Raw genomic sequence first — 15642 nt, forward strand, 5'->3', positions numbered from 1 at the left:
TACAACAGATATCTGCATAACAGTGTTATGATATATCAAAAAGAGTAAATGCTAAAATAATGCACAATTGTATTCAATGTATTTAAAATAATAAAAAATTTTTCTTTTGCCAAAACAGAATTAAAAATAATTTTTAAAAACAAAAATGTATTTACAACTAAAAAAAATACATTAAATAAACAAATGAGTCATGATTTTTAATCTAATTTAGTTATAATCAGTTCTATTAATGCTTATCTGATGCAGGCAGAAAGATCATATAAACTTAAATCAAACTATATAACATGTCAAAGGGCATAAATTTATTACCAGGAATCGGATACTAATACTGGTACAAAAAAATCTACATATTTTCAAGAAAGACAGGTTTTGACTTGGTTGTGTTCCATCATCACATTGAGATAACTATCTATTAGATATTACATATTATATTAAACTATGCAATTCAGAAAGATATTTAGTTTCATTTAACTTGATTTTTCTAAAATTAATAAGATCATGTTATCTATGGCAGAAATCGTGGACTGTAAAAATGTTTTAAATGACTGAGGGTTTACATCATCTCCACATAAAATATGTTCTAAGCAGGCTTTACCCAATTTGCAACGTTCAAACTGTTTACTGCATGTATAGAGGAATGGGGCTGTTCTTTCATTTAAGACTTTTGATACCAATATATCATATACCTGTTTCTGAATGTCATGTAAAAGAAATCTATCAGACACTACCATAGCTTCAATGCATACTTGCACATTGGAGCTTACATCCTTACAACCTACTAGAGTAGTGTTTGCAGATGTTTCACCAAAAGACAATTTTCTACTTTCTGACTCTAAAGAGTACTGGGTACTACACTCTGCATTTCCAAATAAGGATACCACACAGCAATGAGAGCAACCATACAATTTATGTATGATGAATTTCATTGTATCTTCGGAAACTTCTGTCAATGGAACAAGCTTCTGGTGGGATTCAATAAAGTCACCACTCAACATTGCTGCAAATACATCAGACTTTTCACTGAGTATGTTACGGTTGACAGGAATTTTAGACTTATCATCCAAGATAAACTCAGTGTCTACATCTTCAATGCTGTTGTCATACTTGCAGCAGTAGTCTGCAGATTGCTTTTGTTGCTTTTCAAGTTTTTTTCTGTAAATTCTTACTGGATCTTTAATGCCAACAGTATGTGCTAACTGTCTTAGACTATGAACAGACTCATTGAAAATCTCATCACCTTTAGATATTTGAAGAAACTCCCTGTAAAGACTTATTGCATTCATATCTTGTAGTAATTTCTTCTTTGTTTGAGGTAACCTATTGAGAAAACAACAAAATAATATTAAGAAGTTCAAGCGGCACAATCTAGCCTTCTCTTCTAATAAAAAAATATCTAAATATACTGTATAAGTTAGACAGATCTAAAAACATTTATTAATTAACCAGTATATATTATTATACTTTAAAAACAATTTTATCATCAGACTACGTCATTTGTGGAAGAACATTGTAAATTTAAATACTATGCATAATTCAACTAAACATGTTAAGCCCATACTTACATTCACGAGCATTAATTATTAATAAAATCTATAAAAAAAACCTACCTACAAAAGAAAGGAAGGACCTTACAACAGGCAAACCTTCGTGTTTCTACTGTCGATGTAATCATATTTTCAATTAGTTTTTCTCCAAATACCGTTTCAATTTGAAGACCAAGCTGGAGAAGATGTTCCACTATTTCACATGCTGGCCAACGTTTCTTTTCATTTGTGAGCTTCTGATTTATAAGAGTTGGAATACTTAGCATGATAAGGTCTTCAAGGCAGTGTACATTATGAAGAAGTCGTACCACTAATCTGCTGCATTTTGCAACACATTTAGCACTCTTTGATGTTAGAATAACTTTCATGAATGCATCAAAGCAGTCTACAGTCAATAAAAATTTGCACAACTCATTTTTGTATGAGAACCTTGACAGGAGTAGCAGTATGCCATGTTCTCTACTTTTCAATCTTGTCACAGTTTGAGAAGTTGTTGGTTCACTTATTAATTCTGAAGGAGCGTATGACTTATTTTCATTGTTGATAGGTTCATTGAATTCATGTTTTCTTGCCTTTAAAGAAAACGCTTGTTGTCTGCACTTCCTCTTAAAATTAGAATTTGGTGATGAAACTTCCACTGAACTTTGAGTGTCTTGGTTGGTTTTTGCACACCCTTCACTGGAAGATTCTCTTGTCAGAATGTGATCATCTGTATGGCATTCCTCTGAATGAAATGTAGAAGAGGTAGATGAAAGGCAATCACTTCCACCTGGGCTTAATTGGGGTGATGTAGTAGGTGAAAATTCATATGAAGGAGGACTCATTGAAAAACAAGGCGAGTAGCAGGCATCACTAGATGGCGACAAGCTAGAGGGATGATGACGTTCCTGATTTCTAAGGAATAGACTTAAATCTACACTGATTGGACTATACAGCTGTGGCTTTCTTATAAATTGATCGAATTCCGATGTTGTATTTGAGTCTGATAATGATTGAACTTTTTCTTTTAAATGATTTTCATCGATATCTTCATCAAGATCAAAAATTGAAGTCGCTTTAGAATGAATTCTCTTGTTAGAATTTTCAGATTCACCACTACTTATATTTGCACTGGTGCTTTGACTGCAGCATTCCTCTAGATTTACCTCACTTTCATTGTCAATGCTATCATTAAGATCAGAGATCATTTCTAATGAAGTTAGTTTATTGACCAAAATCTGAATCAACCCACTGTTGCCAAATAATTCCAAGACATCCTCATCAAAGTAGAAACATTCTAATGCTAAAATTATTCGTTCATGATGAATTACATGTTCATTAGCTTTCAAAATATTTATCAACATTATCAAACCATTTATTTCTTTCAGTTTAGCTCTATTAACTGCTTCCTGACAACACAAACATAAAGCATGAAGATGTAACGAAAATACCTTCTCTGTAGGATTTTGGATACCTTGCAAAAAAATAAAAACGCCATTAGCACTGCCAACACTGGCTCGAACTGTGCTGTGTCTCATTAGGTTAATCAATGATGTGAAAGCATGTTCTTTCACAATTGATTTATTATGTGAAGTGAGTTGTACAAGTGTGGTAATGCCACCTTCTTCTAACACCTGAATAGCTGCAGCTGGCGAACAGGTTTTGGTCAGTTCAGCAATAGCACGAACACACTGGCTACAGACAGATACCACCTCTGAATTTAAATGTCGCACAATTGGTCTTAAGCCTTCAGCTTTCACAATCAAATCTCTGTGCTTTGCATTGTTTGATATCAGTCTAATGGTCCTTGTAAGGCTTTCTTGTGTGCCAGGGTCATTACTATCTTTTAGGACCTTAATAAGTAATGGGCCTGCAGCATATTTATGAACTGTGGTAATGTTGTCATGGCTAAGTGAAATATTACCCAGCGCACGTGCTGCTCTGTTCAGAACACTTTTATGTTGTGATTTCAGGATATTCACTAAAAAATAAAATAATTTAAATTAAACAGTAATTTATCTAATTATAATTTATTTTCAACTTTCATATTTTCACCCCCAAACATGAAATATACAATTCTGTATAATTTTAATAAATTTGAATATTACATTTTTGCCAATTATGATTTCACTTAAAAAAGACACAGAATAAACTTAAACATTTAAATTTAAACAGAAACCCATTGACTTCTGGTTGACTACTTTTTTTTCTTAAATTATGGTAGATTATAAATTATATGATCAGATTATATTAATCTTTTTTTATCCAACTTTTGTAAAAGTGAATAGTATTTTGCGAACAAAAATGTGCAAATGACCTATTTAACAACAAAAAATGGACAATACATTATATCTTTGAATAGAATCATTACATACATGTACAAAACAAAAATATACTCAATACATGTACAAAAAATGGCCACAAATAAAATTCACTGACTGTTCTGTATTATGTTTTCCCTATGTATTTGTCAGTTCCTTTAAGCACTTCAATTTAAATATCAAATTTCTATAATATTAATCATATGATAAACTACTGTATGTATACCATAATTTGTTTATTAATACTCAATATACACTTCCAAATGCAAACAAATCTCTGGTCCTGGGAGATCTCTAAATCCCTCACCCCTGTCCTCCACTTCATGATCATGAATAGGATTATATTTAAGTCACTGAAGTCAAAAAATATTTTTGGCAAGCTTACCAATAATTTGTATTCCATTGTTTTCTTTTATCTGAAAAAACAATTGGAAAAGAGAATGAAAATCATTATAAATACTGTGTTTAGAAACGGAATTCTAATGTTATTTTGGTTGAGAAATATTGATTAGATGGTTATGGTTTATGCACAGTGACTGGGAATGCTATTATTACAATCGCCATAGATCAATAACATAGCCATCTGCTATAGTAATATTACAGTGTGCCACAATTAGTGATCTTTAATTAGAATTCTGTCAAACACAAGATCTGTCAAGAAATTGATGATTTTTCCGATGCTAAATTAACAGATTTTAATTATGTAACCGATATATATATATACACTGCTATTTTCAAAAAAATTAATATTAATACTGTACATCTTTTAAAAAATGCTTTATTATTAAAATTTGCTTTTTTTATAATATTAATCTTAATATTTGGATGACATTTTTTACAATGTGTTTTTCATTTAATTAGTTGTCAAATAACCATTCTTTTGTATACATTGTTGATGAAATGGTAAAAAGCATCTTTATCTAGGAATTCACAATCACACCAATTATTTAATTCTTAAATAGCATATCAATATTTAATATTATTATGCCTACATAGTTTTGTTTTATACTCCCACCAACGTAAAATTGGAAATGAATCCACAACAGCTGCAAAATTAATAATATATGTAAGGTTAAATTCAATATCTAAGAAAACAATAAATACAAAAAGGTGTGTACACACATGCTTCAGGCTACATTGTATATGCTTATAATAATTTCCACAGTAATATCATTAGCTGTCTGAAATTTATGATTTTACTTGACGAATGCATACAATTTGAATTGTAATTGATTCAATCACAGTGCAATCAACCATGACATTTTGAAATTTACGTTGTAATATTCATTTTAGTATGGGTAATTTTTAATGTTGCATGTGCTTTAAAATGATCAAATTAGACAGTAAAATGAGATATTTTGAAAAAAAAGGAATTTATTATTACTATAATGCACCTAAAATAATCCTTGCTATTTCATTGGTTAATTTGTATCACAAGACATACATTATTTAGTTATATTACATAGCCTATGTAAATACGTGAACGTGATTGGTTGAAACTGCGTCACATGACTACCGCTGCGAGGATCGTAAATCGTATATATCCTCGAGAACGATGATATTGACCGATTAATTTTCGCGTAATTATCGTGTCCCCTGTCATTAAACATATACATTCTCGAGTTCGATGATATTGACTGTGTAATTTTCGTGTGGCAACACTCGCGTTTGCCGATAAATAAACAAAAGTCATCTACTGGATTTGAACTCGGGTGGAATTGTCACTCCATCGCAAGACAACGCTTCCACCGTTGCGCCACGCAGCTTGCTTGAAGAAATTATTCATCTAAACTATTTAAACTATGCATACATAGCGCCCTCATTTGTTATTAGTCCTCCCTAAATGTGATGAAACACCATTTGTGATTGGTCAATACTCACGGTAGTAACCTAGTAATTAGTACGCGCTGAACATCCGGTGATTCGGCTCCTCGAAGAGAAGACGATGAATTGTTTATTCGGCCTACCTGATTATAATATTATTATTAATAGGCTTATTGATGTTAATTTAAACGACCTAGGCCTAAGTGAATATTTTATTGCCAAGGAATCATTAATTAGTAATTATCTGTATATTATTCTTCGCAAGGTAAGGTGTCTAGGCAGGAGGCTTGTTTACATACAATACAAATACTATAGAATAGGAGGCCTAGCCTAGCTTCACCCAACCCAGCAGACTTGTTCTTGGCTATATAATATAACAGATATCGCCCTTTATATCGGTAAAATATAAGATTTAACATCCCCTCGGGATGATGTTATGTTCTCGGGGAATTATATATCCCTCAGCTGCCGCTTCGGGATATATATATTCCCTCGAACATAATATCATTCCCTCGGGGATGTCAAATCTTATATTTCACCTCTAAGCAGGCAATATCTGTATATTACAACACTACTGGTAAGTTTAAATACACCCTTTAATACAAAATGTATGCTGGTATAAACAAAACAGATTGCAATATGCGTGTACGCTGGCATTTTAAAACATAATACACTATGATAAATATTTAGAATTTTAAAAAAATAATAATAATAATATGTATTATTATGACTCACTTACAGTTTGAAATTGAGATTTTAATTAATAGTACAAGAATTGATAATTTATAAGACAACAATAACACCAAATAAAACATTAATGTTTATAGTCAATTGTTCAAATTGTATCATTAATGTATTCCCATTGTTTGACAGGGACAAATAATTCATGTATAATTTATGCAATTTATGTATGTCGTTCTACTATTTCATCACAGAATCATTAGAAATGACACATGCTATGTCACACCAATTGAGTTATTTTAGTGTACAACAAGGTCAATTTATATACTGCAGAGAAAAAACAAATGTGTTCAGACTCAAGGCAGTGCTTTTGGTTACAATTCAAATTCAAGTAATATTTATTTATCCTTCCGGAAATTCATTGCTCATTTATATATTATAAATATTTATAATAATATAAAAATGAGAAGAAGATACAGACAACATCAAACATTGAATAAAAAAGATAACAGTACCAATTTAATATAGAGTTCCATTATTTAAGTTTAAATTTTTAATGAAAAAGTTAAATGGTAGAGAAAGAGAAACGACACGCTTTTTGTTATCATACAAAACATTCTGATTAGATACGCTGAATTACATCAGCATCAAAGACCGTTTACAACTAATACAGGGCAATGTTATAAGACACTAAATGTACAGAAACAGATTGTGTTTTAGTGTTTTATGCTAAAAGACCAACTCCATTGCTGTGAACAGACTAATTTTTTTAACCTGACAGAACTACTGTAACAAATTTAAATTATCAAAAGCAAATGTTGACATGGATGACCATGCAAAAAAAACATTTCTCTAACAAAAAAATGCAAATTGATCTGCAATTAACATAGTAGTGAGATGGTAGGGAGTTATTAGGCCTATTATTTGTTTTCACTCGGCATACATGAAATCTAAATTTGTATATTTTACTACTACTTTAATTTATTTTTTTTATACTGTATTTAAAATCCTGAATTTACCAACCGATAATTAAATTTTGATAAATTTTACACAGAAGTTATTGTATATATTTACATAACTATATCAAGCTTATGACCCGAATTACTGAACAATTCAATTTCAACATGAGATCAAAGGTCAGATCCACTTATCCATACAGTATATAATATTGTATTAAAAGAATGTCCTTATATGACCTAAGTATTCCAATTACTAATATCATAAACACTTCTTTAGATCAGATCTGCCTTTCCAAAGCAGAATCCTCTTAGACAAATTTCATTATTAGCTAAGATTTCTCAATTTGTTCGAAGCTAATTTCATATTGATAAATGTCAGTTTAATAACCAGGAAAGAATATCCACCCTGCATTGCCTGATAGTTACTGTAAATGGTGAAACACCCTTTATGAAATTAGTGATCATATAATTGCCTTTGACTGTCTTACTGGTATGGATGTTTGTTGTCTCTGAAGGTAAATTGCTTCTTGGGGGTCAGTACATGACTTACTCTACGAAAAAGAACTTGAATCCTTAGGTCACTGTGCATGGGGTTTACTAAAAAAAAAGTCGCCAAGAATGAAAGATTCCCTCACTTTTGAAATCCACCCACACTAAATGAGTCTTTATGACTGTTATATATATATAAATATGGACATTTTGGTTTCTCATCATCCAGATGATAAAAGCTCACTTCCATCATTAGTATTCTTATAAAATCTTAGCTTTTGCGCAATTCAGCCCAGTTAGGCTGCAAGTCATAGGTTATTCCCCACCTATTCCCATTCATCATGTATTATGCGAATCTAAAGACATTTGATAGATCTTACTGAAAATACCACCTAGCTCTGGGGGCTTACTTTAAGGACTTCAGGACCTCCTGATTTTGCACAGAACATGATGGTTCAGGGACGATTCGGCCCTGAGACGATTCGGCCCGGGACTATTCGGCCCACTTCTGGTGGAACGATTCGGCCCACTTTTGGGCCGAAACATCCCACTTTGTGGGCCGAAACGTCTCACTTTAGACTAAATTCATATTCATTTTTTTTTTATTTATCAAGTTTTTAAAGGCGTTTAACAATCCGTATTTTATTGATATTGACAAAGTTGATATAATATATATAATAAATTACTAAAAAAACGTAATTTTATATTCAATTTATTACTTTGAAAACCTTGTTTATTTCGTATATTCGCCAAGCGGCCAACAGAGGGCGTAACTTGTTTACATCGTTCGCATGACTAAAAAATGATAATTTTTGACAATGTTTTCAAAATGTTTGCTTTATTGCATCTTTATCCCTAGTAGTGCTACCCCATAGTCTCTCTGAAAATAAAGTTTGGGGAGAAAAGCTTATTTTATGCTTATAAATGCATATCAAAGCCGATAAATGTAAGTGTGCTGAATCGTCTCAGGGCCGAATCGTCCCGGGCCGGATAGTCCCGGGCCGAATCGTCCCAGGGCCGAATCGTCCCGGGCCGAATCGTCTCAGGGCCGAATCGTCCCGTTACCAACATGATCAGGCAAGAGTGAGGACACTTCCTCTTCCCTTTTGATACTATGCATCACCCTACATTGTCCTTATTTCACCAATGATATTAACAAGTCTACTGTAAAAACTAGATTTCAACTCGTCACTATGGACGAGTTAGGTTATCCGCCGCGCAAAAGCCACATGCACGTCATACATTAGAATATTGCGCACAGAAAAATATGCCTTTGTGACCTGAAGAAAATAAATGTTAGTGTGTCCTCTATCTTGTGTCTATGTATAATACAGTATGCACTATATACATACTACATACAGAGCAGGATAGGTGAAAAAAACGGAACCCGTCTTTTATTCCAATTTTTAACATGATGATGTCATCGAAATGAAACACGTAGATAGCAATTTTGGAAGAGAATTATCTGAGCAACAACATATTAACGTGTTGAAGAAAGTTAGATACGTAGAATATAGATGCGCGCTCTTTTAAATGTCATGAACTATGACGCAAAATATGAAAATACGACTTTCATAATTCATCTGGCCATATGATGATGTCACAACATCCGGTACGCAAAATTTGTACATGAATTCGTATCTACAATTCAACAGCTTCCAGAAAACGTTTTAATCATGAGTATCATTTTTCATTCTGAGGAGCTATAACATATTTAAAGATGTATTGTCCCTTGAAACACGAAAAATGAAAAAAAAATATTCTAAATTTAAATTGGCCATATCAAAGTAATATTAAAGTTATTCACTTTAAGTCGAAAATTCGAGCCATAAACAACAAGTTTACGTAATTCATTCATTCATTCATTCATTTTATTTATACAAAGCAAATTTCAAAATATGTTGACAAAATATGAATCAAGTTAATATAAATTAACAGGTAAATTAATTTGATTACATTTCGTCTGGAAAATTGTCACAAGCGAAAGTAAACAAAGATTTCAAACCACGAGTATGCATTATGCATGATGCTAATTAGGAATTTTTACAACTCGTCGCGGTTGAGAAGGTGTTTTCACACAGATCGCGAGGAAGTTTTATGATTATGCATACAGAATAGCCAAACAAGCGCGTTGCATTATGAGATATGTTTTGATCGAAAACTTTGACTGGAAGTCAAAGTTATTTTTTTAACAAAAAAACGTCTGTATTTCGGTTAAATTATTTTTTTTTTTGACAAATTTTTGGTGAAAGTTAATAACTATTATGATACTTCAAAATGACCCACCTTTTTTCAAAATATGAAAAAAAAATTTTTTTAATTAGTCAAAGGGACAATACATCTTTAAATTTAATGGAATGATAAAAATAAGTGACCCAAGTTATTCACGCTTTTGAACATGATGACTTCATCACAATTTATAAAATGGTAAATCATGCAAAAGATAATTGATTGACCTAGACAATATCAAAAAATGGGGGAAAATGGAATATGGATAAGTGGAGATGCGCTCTATTAAATGTGATGCTATAACGAAAGACACAAAAATCCTATATTTTATATTCGAGTGGCCATACAATGACTTCACAATGTCCAGTTAGCCATATTGATGCATGATTCGATATCTACAACTCATCTACTCAAAAAAGGTGCACATTAAATCAAATTATGTTTTAAAATTACAAATCACAAATTATAACTCTTGCCTCGAGAACTACTTGTCCAAAAAACTTCATTTTTGTACAAGTAGTTCTCGAGTTCTTCCAGGATGTTTTTTGTTTGAAACATTAGTAATAGTATTTCTGTTCATCTTTTAACCAAATTTTCTATAGAATGAATGTAAATATGTATATTTCCAACAATTTGATACCAAATTTAAGTTTCTACGTCCATATTTACAGAGATATGAAGATGCCCTGGTATGTTATTTTCGACTAAAATGTCCCATTAGACTGGATATAAATGCATACCTTCTCAACATTTTCAGACCAAACTTGACTTGCTGCGACCAGTGGTTGCCGAGATACAAGTACCTTTTTTTTATTTGTTCATATAACCCTTGACCCTGACCCTTTGACCTTTTGTAATAATTTTCAAAATGTGTAACAAATAACAAAATATATAATTCGAACAAATTAAGACCAAATTCAAGTGTCTACGACCAGTAGTTACGGAGATACATACATGCCCTGGGTTGTGGGTCAAAGGTCAGAAATGGCATATCCAGTCATTTTTGACTAAAATGTCCCATTAGACTGAATATAAATGTATACCTTCTGATAAATTTGAGACCAAAATTACCTCGATGTGGTTGTCGAGATTTAAGGACATATTGGTGTTTGGTCTTATAACCTTTCACCCTGACCTTTTGACCTTTCACCACATTTTCAAAGTAACCAAGCCAAAAATGATTGTTTGACCACCTTAAACCAATTTAAAGTCAAATTCTCTGAACCTCAAAGTGCATACGAAAGTTACTAGAGTATATAGCATAGTAGTCACAATTAGGATTAAATTGACAGGACAATTTTGAAATCTCAACAGATAATCCAATTTTGTGTTTAACTTTTCCAATAAAGTGAATATATGGGTCTTCTGAGTATTTTGACACCAAAATTGTTTACTTACACCTACTGTTTGTCAACATATGGGGACTTTTAGTATGTTATTGCAGACAACATTATGGACCAATCCTGAAAAATTCAGCTTTAGCATATTTTTCTACCTTTGGCCTTTTTTTTTCTAAAACTGTACTCCTGGCCTATAAATAAAAAACGTACATTTAAGACACAGAATGACTTGGTTTAATATTTTCAAAGTAATATTATACAGTTAATCACGGTAACACTTGTTCACCTCAATGGTGTTTTTCGACAAGGCCGTAAGACATACACAAATCAAATTTAACAATTAAACAAATTAACAACAAGAGTTTATCTTAATTTACACTTAAATTAGAATGAATTAGAATTTTACAATAGATTGTAAAAACCAAATTTAGAAAAGAATAAACATCAAAATGAACAGAGCATAAGTCTATTTTTACTTAGAAGTAATATATAAGATTCGACATTCACTCGGGAATGATATTTTGCTCAAGGAAATATAATTTTTGAGAGCATAATATCATTCCCGAGTGGATGTCAAATCTTATATTTTACCGATATAAAAAGGCGATATCTGTTATATTATATAGCCAACAAAAAGTAGAACATCTACTGGGTCGGGTAGCCTAGCTAGGCCTCCTTTATGTAATAAGCCTGCCTATAGTTAGGCGTTGCATTCACCTTACCTTGCGAAGAATAATATACAGATAATAATTACTAATTAATGATTCCTTGGCAATAAAATATTCACTTAGACCTAGGTCGTTTAAATAATAACAGAAGAATTTCCATCAATAAGCCTACATTATTATAATAATATTATTATCAGGTAGGCTGCGGCCGAATAAATAATAGTTTGTCTTCTTCGAGCCAAACCAGATGTTCAGCGCGCAGCGCGTACCAGGTTACTACCGTGAGTATTGACCAATCACAAACGGTCTTTCGTCACATCTTTAGAGGGTCAACAACAAATGAGGGCACTATGTATGCATAGTTTAAATATTTTAGTTGTTTAATTTCTTCAACCAAGTTACGTGGCGCAGCGGGTAAAACGTTGTATCGTGATGATGTGGACTAATCTTTGTGAGTTCAAGTTTCAGTAGATGACTTTTGTTTTTTTATTGCCAAACGCGAGTGTTGCCACACAAAAATTACACAGTCAATATCATCGTACTCGAGAATTTACTGGTTTTTATGTTTAATGACAGGGACACGATAATCGCGCAAAAATTACTCAGTCAAAATCATCGTACTCGAGGAAATAAACGATTTACGATCCTCGCAGCAGTAGTCATGTGATACATTGTACAGTACTGTACATTCTCAGTAAAGTTTTTGTCGTGTTGAAAGCCTACTACCCCACACTCCCAACCTCTTCCCAGAGATAATTAAAATACTTTTAAAATGTCCTAATACAATTCTGGACAGTTTGATACTGCTACTACTACCCCTAGCCCAAGCAGAAATCCCCATCATCCTGTCAAACAACAACTACGTTTCTATGGAACGCCAAAGAGCAACATTATTAAAAAAAACTATGTGGAATCCATCTATTTAACACATTTTTTGGGTGAAAATCATGTTCAATTTCATTTTGTCAATACAAATAAAATGTTACTGTTGATACTTTACATGGTTTCGTTAAATTTAAGAATAAAATCGACAAATTCATCATATCCCCCTCATGTCGCCCTTATAACTAGGCCTAGGGTAAGTAGTGATGCTGATTTTAAGATCGATTAATATTCTTTATAAACAGAAAAGTATCAGCAATAACAGATTACAGCATTTTTATTGACAAATTGACAAAATATATTTAAATTAAACGTGCATTTCATCAATAAAATTAGACGCATTCCACCATGTTTTTAGTCCTCTATTATTGTTGCTCTTTTGGCGCTCCATAGAAACGTAAATATTAAACATTATTGAGTATGCGAAATTTGTGAATAGTGTGCGAGAAACACGTCTGTACAATCACCAATTTTTATTTATAAATAATACCAAGTATTTATTTATTTGTTTCTTTTTATGTGAATTTCCTTCATAAAAGTACTTATGAGGCCTAATTCTAAGGTCTACTGTGGTATTCAGGATAAAGTTAGTTGAATTAATTTGGAGTCAAAATACAAGGCAGGTGCGAAAGGGAAACACCCCTTGAAACCAATGTAAGGTAGTAAATTTATATCAACAAACAAAACGTCAAGTTTGTTTGTTGTGAAACAAAGGTATACATTTCCTCAACGCACGAAAATATTGTGAGTTTATTTCTGTTTGTAATAAGTATTTAATTAAATTTATGGTAAAAAGAATTAATAAATGAAACCTACTATGTTTAAAAAAATTATGTATAGATAAACAATTATTGTTTTTAAGCTGTCGTATATCTTAGAATTTGTAATCTTAGGTCTTGGGTTTCGTGATCTTAGGTCTTTTGTGACACCCACCTTTCTAGGCCTAGGCATATAGCATAGGCTAGGAACCTACCTAGCTAGACCTAGTCTCTCCTAGTTTAGGCCTACTCTAGTACTACCACAGATAATAGTACTACTAGGCCTACAGGGCCTAGAATATAATAACAAATAGGCCTAGCCTATAGGCCTATAGTACTAAATAGGCCTGGTCAGGCCTATATTTTAAATACATTTTTCCATTATTAATTACTTTAGTTAGGCACCCTCACTCTAAATACTATAGTGTACCCTTAATTCAAATAAAAAGCCAGGGCAGCTTCAGGTTCTCACCAGAAGCCGTATCTCTTCTAGTTGCAATGAGCAGTCAGCCAAGACACTAAGGCAGAGATCCATTATGTGAGTGGACTTGGTGGACTCTAGCAATGCAATTAAAATTGGAATTCCATTGCATTGTACAATGTGTTTACATCCATATGATTGCTTAACAAACTGTGCTTTTAAAGTTTTTAAAGAGTCAATTATATCATTAACGGAAACATTCTGCTTAATCCTAGAAATTAATGTATACACTTTTGACATTTGTAATTGTTGAGTGTCCATGGAGGCAGCCATGTTTTTAATATCAAAACATTATAATGAGGGCGCTAAGCTTAAAATATTTAGTAGAAGAGAGCAGTAATGAGATCATGGAGCTATAAATAATAAAATTAGCTCCATGATGAGATGATGTACGTAAACCTTCGGCTATATAAAATCATTGACGCAGAGAGATGTAATAAGCCGAAGGCTAGAGGGCGTACTCCAGACTGAAAAGAACCAACAAGATATAATATATATAAAATTAATCTGTAACTCTGACAGAGTGTTCTAGATGGCATATAATAAATAAATGCCGATTCAAAATAAGCGGGCCTTCGAGTAACTATGTAAATATGTTCAAAAACATTATTTAATATAATAAATAATAATCTAATATAATACATTAAGACCACATAAATTACAACACATATTCTTGTAAAAGCACAGTGAAGTTTTTTATAAAATTAAATATATTATTTAATCGCAATAGAATGAATAATTTCTTGGTAATCTAGCATTTTTTGTATACGAGGATCACATAGAATGCGTTCGCGTTTATAGGTACGCGTTGCGTGCGTATCGTTCTCACGTAGATAGGCGCAACACAGGCGTATAGTAGTGCGTTTTGCGTAGGGCATATTCCATTGGTCGATTTCAGCCACCATCTTATTGGTTCCCTCTCCATGGAAAATCACTTTTGAACTGCGATAACATTGTAGTTTACCATCCAGCCTTCGGCTATATATCATTGATTGTACCCATACAAATAATACTGCTAGTAGCATGTGAACAAAATAAAACTGTCAACCGATCGAAGATAGTCTGATTTATGTTTTATTTTGTCTTTTTTATGACCGAAATCATTTTTTTTCCACAAAATTAATTAAGACTGTTTCTGTCTTGGTGTTTTGTTTTCATAATAGGCATGCCTCCAATTAAATTATCTTTTATTGTAAAATCGTTTTGGTGAAAAATAAAGTGCACCCTTTAAAAATTAAAAATCCAATCACACCATTTTATGCCTATTTCACCGTCCCTAACTCTGGACAAAATAGCAATTATACGAGAGTCTAACTTCTTTGTTTTTTATTCCGATACTATCATCAATAAATATCAGATATGTACATTATCATTATTAACTAACTACTAGCCCTGCTTAAGCATCTCTTCTATTATAAAGTTATAGTAATTATAAAGGTAATAAAGGTTATATGAGTGAATCTTCCATTAGGTCCTAGTTCCACTGT

At 32.2% G+C, this 15642-nt stretch overlaps 2 protein-coding genes across 2 annotated transcripts in view; both read right to left on the reverse strand.

Moving 5' to 3' along the window:
- Positions 1-280: 280 nt before the first annotated feature.
- Positions 281-14415, reverse strand: LOC144835064 (armadillo repeat-containing protein 5-like). Its single transcript, XM_078690080.1, has 4 exons — positions 14147-14415; positions 4230-4260; positions 1608-3504; positions 281-1317 (listed from the first exon to the last, which is right to left on the reverse strand). Exons 1-4 carry the CDS (start codon positions 14393-14395, stop codon positions 468-470), a joined length of 3027 nt encoding a protein of 1008 aa, XP_078546206.1. The 5' UTR covers positions 14396-14415; the 3' UTR covers positions 281-467.
- Positions 7595-15642, reverse strand: part of LOC144835096 (uncharacterized) — a 168708-nt gene continuing 160660 nt past the window's right edge. Inside the window, exon 3 of the mRNA XM_078690135.1 lies at positions 7595-7615. The gene's annotated coding sequence lies outside the window, so the exon portion shown is untranslated. The remainder of the gene's footprint in view (positions 7616-15642) is intronic.

The sequence above is a fragment of the Antedon bifida genome, chromosome 2, assembly GCF_963402885.1.
Source record: "Antedon bifida chromosome 2, ecAntBifi1.1, whole genome shotgun sequence".
In the NCBI taxonomy this organism is placed as follows: domain Eukaryota; kingdom Metazoa; phylum Echinodermata; class Crinoidea; order Comatulida; family Antedonidae; genus Antedon; species Antedon bifida.